Source organism: Carex rostrata, chromosome 13 (genome assembly GCF_964058835.1).
Source record: "Carex rostrata chromosome 13, lpCarRost1.2, whole genome shotgun sequence".
NCBI lineage: Eukaryota > Viridiplantae > Streptophyta > Magnoliopsida > Poales > Cyperaceae > Carex > Carex rostrata.
This window is the reverse complement of record NC_135930.1, coordinates 10,691,381-10,703,855: the sequence shown is the minus strand read 5'-3', so window position 1 is coordinate 10,703,855 and position 12,475 is coordinate 10,691,381. Positions and strand designations below refer to the sequence as shown.

At 30.8% G+C, this 12,475-nt stretch overlaps 1 protein-coding gene across 1 annotated transcript; it reads right to left on the bottom strand.

Moving 5' to 3' along the window:
* Nucleotides 1-2,564: 2,564 nt before the first annotated feature.
* Nucleotides 2,565-10,350, bottom strand: LOC144563945 (uncharacterized). Its single transcript, XM_078313401.1, has 14 exons — nt 10,124-10,350; nt 9,708-9,813; nt 9,064-9,189; nt 8,636-8,740; nt 8,418-8,501; nt 7,282-7,397; nt 5,944-6,045; nt 5,526-5,639; nt 5,054-5,107; nt 4,399-4,465; nt 4,200-4,253; nt 3,873-3,947; nt 3,376-3,411; nt 2,565-2,919 (listed from the first exon to the last, which is right to left on the bottom strand). Exons 1-14 carry the CDS (start codon nt 10,195-10,197, stop codon nt 2,791-2,793), a joined length of 1,242 nt encoding a protein of 413 aa, XP_078169527.1. The 5' UTR covers nt 10,198-10,350; the 3' UTR covers nt 2,565-2,790.
* Nucleotides 10,351-12,475: the final 2,125 nt, after the last annotated feature.

Below are 12,475 nucleotides of genomic sequence, written 5' to 3'. Positions count from 1 at the left end.
GTTGAAAAACATGATCTTCCATATAAAAATAAACTTGCATACTAAATTTTATGTATATTTTTTTTAAAATACTAATTTTTAGATAGAAACAATTTAAAAACAATTTAAAAAAAATAGGAAGAATATATATATATTTCTTTTTTCTTACAAAGTGAGTAACCGTAAAAGAAAATATATTAATTAATTAATTTTATTAATAATTATTGTTTCGGCTTCTATTAGAATTAAATAAGAGAGTCATTATTACAATCAATAGATATCTTAATTAGCCAATTTATATTTTTTCTAACTGAAATAATTTATTCAAAAAATAACTGAAATATATTGAGTAATAGAATTTTCAAAATTAAGGTTTCAACATTAAGACATACACACCTGATAACTATAATTTCTTAGATTATTACGTTATACGTTATGTTTTATTGCAAGTTAATGCAAATAATTTAAATTCCTAACCCTTTGTACAATTTGTAACTGAAAACAATAAACTATCTTTATTTTATTTTATTAATAATTCAATCATACATTTCATATACGGAAGAATCACTAATAACTAGGTTGCATTGATGTTCTTATTTTACAGAAATTATTATTTTATTTGTAGCAATTCTTTACCGATAACCTTAAAAATTTACTTGCCGATGACCTTAAATTTGTTTTTATTACAAATAAGTCTAATTACTATGCAACTGTTTTTGTTTATTTTATTTTTATGACAAACATAATTTAATTTCTTTCCTCAATAAATTAATAACTAAAAAAAAAACTCCTTATTTTAGAAAATAACAAATGCAAGACTTTTAAATCTATTAATGATTTTCAGATTATAAAATTAACAAATATTATTTCATCAAAGAACTTTGTTAAATTATTTTATCAAATTAATAAATGCTAATAATTGTTAAGATTTCTGATAACAAAAAACACCTTTGTAATTAAGTATTAAATTAATTAATTTAATACTGAATTCATTCTTTGTAACTTTCTATTATGATTTCAATTATATAATATTTCATGGATCAACAACTACATCAACTTGGATCATCTAGTTTATTATTCAGATTTCGATTCACTAAAATTAGATTTATATTTTAGTAAGAAATCTGGAATGTCTAGTAAGAAATCAGATTTTGATTTTGGTTATGATTGGGATGAAAATAATAGAAACACATTAAGACAAAGTTTTGATTTTTATTTTTAAAGAAGAAAACCATTCTCATACTTAGAAATTAATTAACAAATATAATTTCCTAATACATCCAATCAACAAAACATTAATTCATATATAAGGGACTTAATTTAATTTCATAAATCACAACATTTATTCAAATTCAAATTTCTATTCCTCACTTCTCCGATTTTAATTTAAATCAAATAATAATGAGAATGTAATATCAGAGTAATCATAACAGCCAAATTTAAATTACAAAATCACGGTGATAGTTCATACAAAATATATACTATCCAAATCAGGGAGATATTTTTTGTTACGATCATAATTTTGATTTTCATTTTTTTTAATCTTGCATTTGGTATCCTAATTAATTTTTCAATTATAAAATAATTAAAAAATAGGATTTTAATTGATCAAATTCAGTTTACGGGTTATGAAAAATATAAACTAACTAGTTTTAAATCTGAATTTTGATCAATAAATAAATAAAAATTATATTAAAAATATAAGAAAATAATATAATCAAACTTTATTACCCGAAACTGCAAAATGCGGATCTAAGGTAACTTCCCGTCCTAAGTGCGGAAATAGTCGGTTAAGCTTGCTCCAAGTTACGCCGATATTCCTCTGCCTGCGGGCGTAATTGTAGTAGAGGTTAATGTAGCTTCTTTCAACAATAGTAGCAAAATAATATTTTTACTATAAAGAAAATATTTATTTGTGGAAAAATTGAAATTGAATTTAATATAAATTAGAGAGCTAAGAGAAAGAGCAAGAGAATGTGAATTATTGGATGGATTATTAGATGGATATTCAAATGTCATGTGTTATTTATAGACAAATAACTTACACACCAATAAATTTGTACATTCATAACAATTAAAATGATATTAATTAATTATATTACCGTTTTTATTAATGAATATAAATGGATCATATAGCAGCTCAAACGGACCAATTCATTTGAACGTTTTTGAAGATGGAGCATTAATTTATCATTTTAATTTGTCTATGATGAGTCACCAACTCATTTCTAATATATTAATAATTCGATCTTAGGTGGAAACAAACAGTGAGTTTGTATGTTTTATAAATGAATTCACAAAAATAGCTCTATAATTTATAAAGTTAAAAAACATTAACACGAAAACATTTTTGAGTTTTAAAATAAATTTCTAATATATTGTTCAGTTTTATGCGTCTCTGTTCGTAAATGCTTTAGTATTTAAATATTCATATTCCAATTTCATTAATACTAAACTTGTATCATATATGAGATAATGAGAATGATGCATATTGACCACCATATTTATATAACAATCATAACAACAGACAAAATCATTACTAAAATTTAAAAAAAAAAAATGTTGATACGCCGATATGTTAGATAGGTAATGTATAAAATTTGGTATAATTTGTAAATTGTTTGGTCTTTCAAACCATTTGATGAATCACCAATTGGTTTTATAATACACAAAACTCGATACACAACCTATCTAAATTGCAAAAAATATATCTATAATTTACTTCTATTATATTAATAATCCTTTGATCGGGTGTCACCATTATCAAAAAAAATTGTTGTCAATTTTGTGGTGAAATAAGTTTGCTGCAAGTCAGTGAGAAAGTGTAAGATCATCAGTATAATCTGAGGGAACTATTTCTTTCTCCTTGTAATAATGTTTCAGTGCTTCATTCCATCTGTACAGGAAAACTCCGAGTTCCTGATAGCGCCTTATGTCAATCTGGTAAATAAAAACCAAATTTGTTCAAAATGATTACCCTTTCTTTTAAGGTCTACAATACTTAAATTTGAAGCCCCAATGGAAAATTTTAAAGCTTTTACATGATTAGTTCATCAAATGAAACGATGGTACGGAGATGACCATTGACATGACAATTATTGTTTAGTCTTAAAGTTCCCTGTTAATGCCATATGCTTTTCAATATATTTGGAAGTTGTTGCTATTTGAAATTAAAAGCACAATTTAGGGGATAAGTTTTAATTTAGCATCTTTTAATTGAAAACCTCACTGTTATCTATTTATTTATGTCTGTCACATTGCAAAAGTGACTTGATAAAAACCGCAGAGAACATTGGAATGAAGCACTTTTCCGGTTCGTTCTGCAAATAGAAAGTAATTGGGTATGATCCAACAAATCCTCCAGGTCAAAAAAACAATCAAAGGTGAAAAGCATACCTCTTGCACTTTTTCGGTTCTGTTGTCTTCTTTTCCCTACAAACCCATAGATGAAAATAAAACAATTAGACAATGTAATTAGTCTTCAAGAATAAGAAACAGCTGATCACCCTCCAGATAAATGAAAAAGCAAAAATACCTTTGTATAAGTTCCAAAAGTGTAATCTCTTCTAAAGTAAAATTACATACAATGTAAACTAGAGACATTTCTGAAGTCTACAAACAATAAAATTCCCTTTGGAGATTGCAAAGTAATTTCAGTCAAAACATGAATGAAGTGGCCAAAATTTCTCAGTATATAGTACTGTAGTCAATCACTGAATGGTATAGAAATGGCACATGCTTTCTCTGTTACATTTTCTTCTTTATCCTTTTGGAAAATCATTTCTGACATTCCTTTCAGGTTTGAAATTTGAATTTTTAAAAGAAAGAAAAAAATGAACAGGACAGATAGAAACAGCACCCATTTCGGTCCTTCAAGTTCCTTATTTTCTTACCTGGTCTTTGAGAGTTGAAGTTCCATAGTGAAAAATCCACTGGGCATCTACCACTCCTATTTTTTCGTGTGAAGGCTATAAAAATAAAATTAGGAAACTGAGTTACAAACTGAACAATTAAGGAATTGGAAGAAAAAAAGTGGTACAAAGTATCACATACAAAATTAGAAAATGTAGAATAAAAATAAAGCCAAGCAACTCCAGTGATTTACATGTAAATATGGTGAGATAAGAAAATTGGCTGCCTACGAGCTTATCTTTACATTCAATTTAACTCTAGACATAGTAATTCAATTTATAATTTCTTTAGACATAGGAATTACCTACCTCTACACAGTTTCGGAAAACATAATCCATCCCAAAGCCATGAGGCAAGTCATTCTGTGACCAAATATATAAAGAAGTTAGTATATAAAAACAGCACCAGCAATAGCGACGACCACACTGACACAGCAACAGCAGACACTATGATCACAGTAGTAATAATAACCTAGTCATAGTTAATAGTAATTAGGAAATGTGAAACCTGAATTATGTGCCATATGCACCTCCATGCACGTCTAGAAAATACCGGTGCCATAATCTCAACAAACCTAAGAATTTGTTGGAAGAATTAATTAATGAACAAGGGAATGATAAATATCTTCTGTACATCCCCTAAAAACATTAAACACATTAAGTTCCACAATATTATATAGTTTGAAGTTTTGCTTTAAATGAGGCCCAAAACCAAAATGTTCTCATACAACTGTCTTTGTGGCAACATAAGAAATACAAAGGAGAGTAGTTAAGCATAAAATTTGAACATGGCAGGAGAGGACAGTTAAGGAATAGGCGATGTGAAAATCTCACAATAATTGCCTGAGATGTTCTGTAACAAAAGTGGTACAGTTATATTAATATGGCAGAACATAAGAAAATTAAGATGGTATGTATCAAAGCAGAATAGCACACACAAAATAAATAAGTATAACTAAAGGCACAATGATCAAATTTCTATCTTATAAATATAAATTAAATTATATATAAAATTTTTAATACATATTTAATGCTATATATATAAGAAGTAATACCAACATGTAAGGACATACATATAATCAATATTAGGAGACTTCATGGCTAAAAACCAAAATTTATAGTAATTTTGCAGGTAGATCAATGAATATAGGGAAAGTATTTACTCTGTACAAGGTGGTCGATGCAGGTTTCTGCATCTATCTGGTGCGTCAGCTTCTCTGTTAACACACAATTGCCAAGCAAAAATTATAAGAAATGTAATGTTTTGAAGAGTAAAGAAGAATATTTGAACCTAGAGACAGAGAATTTGGTAACCGCATTAAAACTCTGCTTACCAGATGAACATTTTGATAGTTCCTTTTCTGATACACATCTTTGTTATAAAATTTCAGTCAGCAGTTGAATCTTTAGTAGTCTCAATAAAGCAGTAGCAAACGAAAAGCACAATAAATAATACAAAACATTGTATTCGGATTATCTTATAATATGGACCAATATAATACCAAAATCGGTACTGTCAACCTACCTAGCATGACATGGACCTGATTAATTAAACTGAAGAGGACTTTTCACTTAGTGTAACAAACTATAATAACAACCATAGAAAACGTAAAAATAAAATAAAAAATTCCTAACCTGTGGACTTCAGTATCATTTCTCCTTTTTGTTATAGAAAATGAAGGGTTCCAATACGCCTCCACTGCTGGTTGTGAAATTTCCAAACCATATTTCTTTACCAACTTAATATACCTAAACTTACAATACATGAGAACAAAATGTAAGCATTACTTAACACTTATTTGATGATGGTAGCTTGTTGGGTTGCACAATTTAACTTCAAACCAATCCAATTTTGCATTGAAAAAGTGTCAACTGTGCAATCAAACCTTAAATAGAGACTCGATTTCGTCTCAATTTCAACCAAATTAACCTAGGTTTAGCCTTAACAGTGGAAGTCAATAAAAACAAAGCTCCTTGGTAAAGTTAATTAAGATGAAAAGAGAGATTGAAATCGTTGATATCAACAAAGGAATTAAAAAAAAAGTGTATGTACTCTTCAGCATTGAAGTGATCGACCCCCAAATCTTCATCCCAAATGAAAATGTAGTCGTATGCGGCTACAATATCTGGATGGAGAAATCTCTTCGCATACCACCTATAAAGAGAGAGAAGCCAGTCTATTTCAAACTTTCAATCTTCTTCAAGTCGCAAAAATTATTGTTGGTTTCTGAGTTCTGAGTTTATCAAATTCAACCTTAATATAATTTCTAATTCTGTCTTTATAAGTAAAACATTTAAGAGAGTGGACTCAACACATGTTCTTTAACAAAAAAAATAAAATAAATTCGGAATTATGAACATTTTTATAAAAATGTGAAAAGAAAAGTGTTGGTATATATCCACTAGCGAGTATGTGCGTATAATAAATCTGACAATATTAAAGGATGAGTAAAACGACATAAAACAGTGTATAATAAAATATAAATGTATATTAGGTTGAAAGTAAATCTCCACACATATTAAAAGATGAACTTGTGTGATGAGAATAACAATAATATATTCAGTCCACGTAACAATATATTAAGTCAGGATGCTCCGGAATTTTTATTAATAGAAAAAAAAAATAATATGACAATGGGGAAGGAAATGACAGAATTTTGATATCTAAGAAAAATGTGATAAGAGGACGTTATAAACAATTACGACCTGCTTAGCGAAATCTAATTACTTTCTAACTAAACAACGGAGAATTTTTTTTTTTTTCTGGGCTTCATAGTCCATCACGGACAAAGAATACATGGACTTTATAATTCATCACGGCCAAAGATTGATGTATTCTCTAGGCTTCGACTATGGCCATGATGGACTATGAAGTCCAGGTATTTTTTGGCCGTGATGGACTATGAAGTTCTGAAAAAAAAAACTATGCGGTTTAGTTAGAGAGTAATTAGATTTTGCTAAGCTGGCCGTGATTGTTTATATCGTCCTTTGGACGTTAAACTATTACGTTTTTTCTAGATGTCAAATTTACGTCATTTCATTCTTCATTGTTGATATTTATTTATTTATTTATTTTTCTATTAATAAAATTTCGGCTGGATGCTTGGTCATCTATATGATTTTCAAAACTTTAATCATGTATATTAAAAATTTAGTTGAACATTCTCATAAAATACTAAATGCATGCTTATAACTTAGTTATTGGAATTTCACTTTGTGATCGGAAATATTTAAATTTTTTATCTCAGCCACTGCATATTATATTTTACATTTAAGTCACTTATTTAAGATTTTTCTAATATTATCCTTGCGTGCAGCTGTGTATTCATTTGTTTATTTTGTGAAAGAGACAAGGTCAAAAAAAGGGAGAGAGAGAGAGAGAATGTGATACCATTTAGCTTGTTTTCTTGCGCTTATGTGGATGGCACGTTGTGCCCACTCAAACTCGCTCCATTCATTTACCCGGCCATCGTAATGAAACAACATAATTGTAAAATTCTCTGAAAACTGCACCACATCAAATAAGATCTCACTGGTCAAGAAAAAAAAAAAAAAAGATTTATGTATAAAGGCATCTTATTGTACCCATAAAACTTTGGCAACTCGATATATACGAGTGTCTATTGAAGATGGTGAATATTACGGTGAAGGGTCTACACTCTACTTTAAAATTTTTAAATTTTATAAATTAAGAAGTTTGTGTATCGATCAAAATTGTACTGTTCAAACATAGTCTAGTGGATTTAAAAGTGTTATGAGCCCCACGGCCTAACACATCTTATCTTAGGCCATTTTTCAAACACCAGCACCATTGTAACAACAGAACCTTGCTTGCACACCGGATGCTTGACCATATGCCCCTAAGCTAGAGCAATGCCAAACCTCATGAGCCACCACCTCATACACTTCTGGTGACAGTTATATATGGTGGCACATGCTACCTCAATCTGCCGATATCCAACTGCTGTTTCCATATATGGCCTGGTTTAGGCTTGACAGTAGCGTGCACGTGCAGTCATTTTACGCATATAAGGTGTTTGGTTAGAACCATAGGGAAACCTTTCTCTTTTCTTCCATATAGTTTTACCTGAGCATCAGGCAATACTTTTACAGTTCAGTTGACACCGACAATGGTGTCACTACAACTTCCTTTGTTCATGGATCCCTGTGGAGCCTAATCAGTCAAATTCCTTGATACAATGCCAGGGAGACTTTTATACCCCTTTCACCAGTGCAAGTTTTCAGAACCTGGAATAACAAGGCTGCCATGGTCCCAATGTGCTGTTGTTGACGGGTCAAACAGGTCAAGACGAGTCCAATCTGGGTTATTATAACAGTATTTATTTGTTTATTTGGGAACTTTTGCCCCTTGTTTTTTTATTTGTGAACTTCTGTTGGTTCATTGCTTGCAGAATTTAAGTTCTAAATTCTGGACTTTAATAGCAACATACAACTACTATTACTTCATTAACTGCCTCGATATTGTTATCTACTGGTATTGGGTGATTTTTGCATATTAAATGTTACCTTTTGTACTGCAGCATTGACAGTATTTTTCTGTTGATATGCAACTGTGAAAACTACAAGGTACTTAGGCTTCTGAGGTACATCCTGTAAGTCAATAAGTTTGTTCAAATGAATGTATTATATTTCTGAACTACTAAAATCTCGAGCAATATTTTGAAATAAAAAAAAAATTCTAGCTTAAACATTAAGTGATTGCCTTTAAAAGGTATGTTAGGTACCTCAAAATAGTTTCCCCATAGTCTGTGCTGGTAAAGATCTGACTCTGACACGATGATACCTGGGGGTAGTGTTTCTGCTCCTTTTGGATTTGATCGCTCATAAATCTTAAAAGAATGTACAACAAATGAAGTATAAATTATTAAATGTGTCTGTTTCCTGCGGCCTGAGATTATTACAGATATTCTTGGTAATGTTGAAACTGAGTAATAACCTAAGTAGCCAGGTTATCCCTTTTTTCTTTGAAGATGACCAAACTACCCTCTATTTATTTTGATATACAAGGAGCAATTAAGTTTCCACCTCACCAGCCCAGTAAGAGTTTTAAGAGTTTTAGACTAAATTGGTGGGAGTTAAATTGACTATGCTGTATAGGTAATCTTGGATTATGTAACATTCCTGACTTCCTATATTGAAACTAAAAAAGTACCTTTAATCTACCATTTGAATTCTGGGACCTATCAGTCAAGTTATCGATTCTATTGGTGGAGTTACTGGTTGTAGAAGCAGAATCCATGTCTCCTCCATACGAAAAAATAAGAGATGAAACTTCATACTGAAAATTAACAAAATAATTTGATAATCTAGCTTCTTTCTCTCAATCCAGAATTATAACATATGGTACTACTCTACTAGAGCATGAGGCATTCCGTGGTGACTGGAGAGTAGCATCATGCTTTGGTATGACTTTGTGTCAATATTAAACAGGGAAAAAAATCTATCCTATTTTTGGCAGTTCTTCTTTTTATTATCTTTGTTCAAATGGGAAACAAATCAATCCTGGTTCATGGGTCTCTTTTTGCCTTTTGTTTTGTTTTGATTTTTTTTTTTTTTTTGTTGACATAAATTACTGAAATATTGAAATACAAATTTAAGAGAATTTGATATCTGGGTATGTTTGGTTATCTACATGCCAGCAATTTGGTACGGTGGTAATGTGTCATTTGGACAATATTGTCGGAGCTGAGTGTGAGAATTCTTCATTTTTGTTGGAGTTTTGGTAGGGTGAATTAACCAAAGAAAGAAAAAACAAAGAAGCCTGTAAATAATATTTACCATAAAAAGATTGGGTACCTTAGAGAAACTACAAATAGGGTAAGTGGTACCGATCATAAAACCAATGACTCCGGCAGTTAATATTGCCAAATAGGTAGTGAGAGCCGTCATATAATTCTGATCCCTGAATTAGAGAAGAATAAATAAATGTTTTAAGCGAGTATTGCAATGGTACCACAACATCGGTAATATTGTATTTGATCAGTACTGGTACATATGCTACCAGTGTTGCACCTATTGTCTGAATTTTGAGGTCCAGTGGAACTTCAACTTTGCACTGGCACAACAGCACAACACCTATCATAATTGATCAATATAATACTGGTACATTTGGTACCGTTGTAGCACCAAATTGTCTGCATTTTCTCCGAACATCATAATCATATTTTCTTCCTCTTGAAAAAGTAAAATAGCAAAGATATGTGTAGAAATACCTTCCAGACACCCTTCTATATTTTCCTCTTGTATTTGCATGTGCCTCCAGGTTTTCTTTCATGCATGGAGACATAGAAAAAAGAGGGAGAAAGAAATTGGTCTTTCTGACCGATCATGTGCTGGGAAGGAGATTATGTGCATGCAAGGATGTATGAAGTTCTCTTATTTATTTATTCATTTATTTATTGTCTAGGGCACTACTTTGGCAACAAAAAGAGAAATAATTAAAAAAAAAAAATACATCGCACGTTGAGATGGTGTAGAGTTAGTACTCACGGCATCACGGGTCTTACTTTGCATCGAATTAAATGATAGATTGGTATTAGTATATGTTGATCTTAGATATGGAAATAAATATGCTGTTATTCTTTTTAGAATAACAGGTTCCTGTTATTCTAAAACAAATAACAGGTTCTTCAAAAAACTTTGAACGGTTGAAATTAGAATAACATGTTATTGTATATGCACTCGGCGAAGCTATAAATAAAGATAAATATTATCTTTGATCACCACATAAACTTTTTTTGTTTTGTTTTGTTTTTGTTTTTGCAAAAGAAACCAATTCTGTCTACCTTTAAAGGTTACTAGTACAAACAAATTCTTGACTTCGTGCACTTCTATGATCAGTTTAATCCAATAAATCAATAATATATTTATTGGATTATGCTCAACCACTATTTACAGGTCAAAGGATTAAAGATGCTGGAGATTTTGTTTTGTATAATCTAATATATAAAATATTAGATGCTGGATTTTTGAAAACGAAAATATAAAATACGAGATATGATGAGGTATGAAAAAAATGAGGCATTGGAACTCTCCTCATAGAGATTGGCTACTCTACTTACATAAGCATATGAGAGTATATGCTCATAAGTCATTTTTTCGTTTTTAAAATCCAAAAGTCAATATGAACTGTTAGATGTGATCTCTATAATGAAATGTGCTTGGAGACCAAATTTTACATTTTTCTGAATTTTTTTACTATTTATTAAGCCACTTTGAAAATCGTTGATCCAACGGTGGCTTAACAAAACAGTAAAATTAGAAGCCACCGTTAGATCAGTGATTTTCAAAGTGGCTTAATAAATAGTAAAAAAATTCAGAAAAATGTAAAATTTGGTCTCCAAGCACATTTCAATATATAGATCACATCTAACGGTTCAGATCAATTTTTGGATTTTGAAAAGGAAAAAAATGACTTATAAGCATATACTCTCATATGCCTATGTAAGTAGAGTAGCCAATCTCTCTCTATATATATAGAGTAAGGCTTGGGTGCTATGGATAGCATAGAGGGCTACGGTGCTACGGCTCAATATTCGAGTTTTTAAAATCCTAACAGTCGATCCGAACCGTTCATCTTGTTCTCCATATTAATATGTGTTCGGAGACCAAATTTTAGATTTTTTGGAAATTGTTTACTATTTTTTTAAATAGGTAGAAAATCAAATATATATAGAGAACACATAGGAGCCATATGCCTTTGCCACTATATCAAAGATAAGTTCTTCTCAATTCGTGCTATGAATACATATTTCTATTTTCAAGGTTTAAACAGTTAATCTGTTTTAACTATTCTCGTATAATTATGATTAATGTGTAAGTAGATGAATAGATGGATGAATACAATTTGGTGGACAACTAAAGTTTCCCTTTAAATAAACCCCAGTTATCAAATTAAACGGTGCCATAAATTAAAATGAGCACCATCGGATTTCAGGCTGATTGGCGGAAGTTAGGTTTATTTGTTAAGCGTGAAAGATCCGAAATTCCGAAGTTGCGGCCAGTGCAACATAAAATTTATTGGGCCTCTGTTTAGTTTTGGACCTTATATAATAATAGAGGATTTCAAATATCTCTATTTTTTGTTTTATTTTAAAAAAATTTAATAACAAACTATTTATAATTTATATGTTAAAATAAAATAGTTAGATGTGATCTACATTATTTTTTCTATATGCACATAAAAAGTTTATTATTTTTCATTTTGTTTTTATATAGAGTAAAGATGTTGTCCCTCTAACAACCTTCCTTTTTTGTTCGCTCACGTGGTCAAAATCCACCCTCTTCAATCTTCTCTTAAAAAAAAAAAAAATTCAACACAACTCAAAACCCACTCTGTTCTTCTCCTCTACTGCTTGCCACTAGCTACCCACGTCGATGGTTGTGATGGCGGTCGAGATCCGACGAGGGGAGCGTAGTGCACTGTCGAGATCCGGCGAGTAGAGCGTGGTGCACCGTCGAGATCCGGCGAGGAGAGCGTGGTGCACCGTCGAGATCCGGCGAGGAGAGTGTGGTGCACCGTCAAGATTCGACAAGGAGAGCATGGTGCACGGTCGAGATCCGGC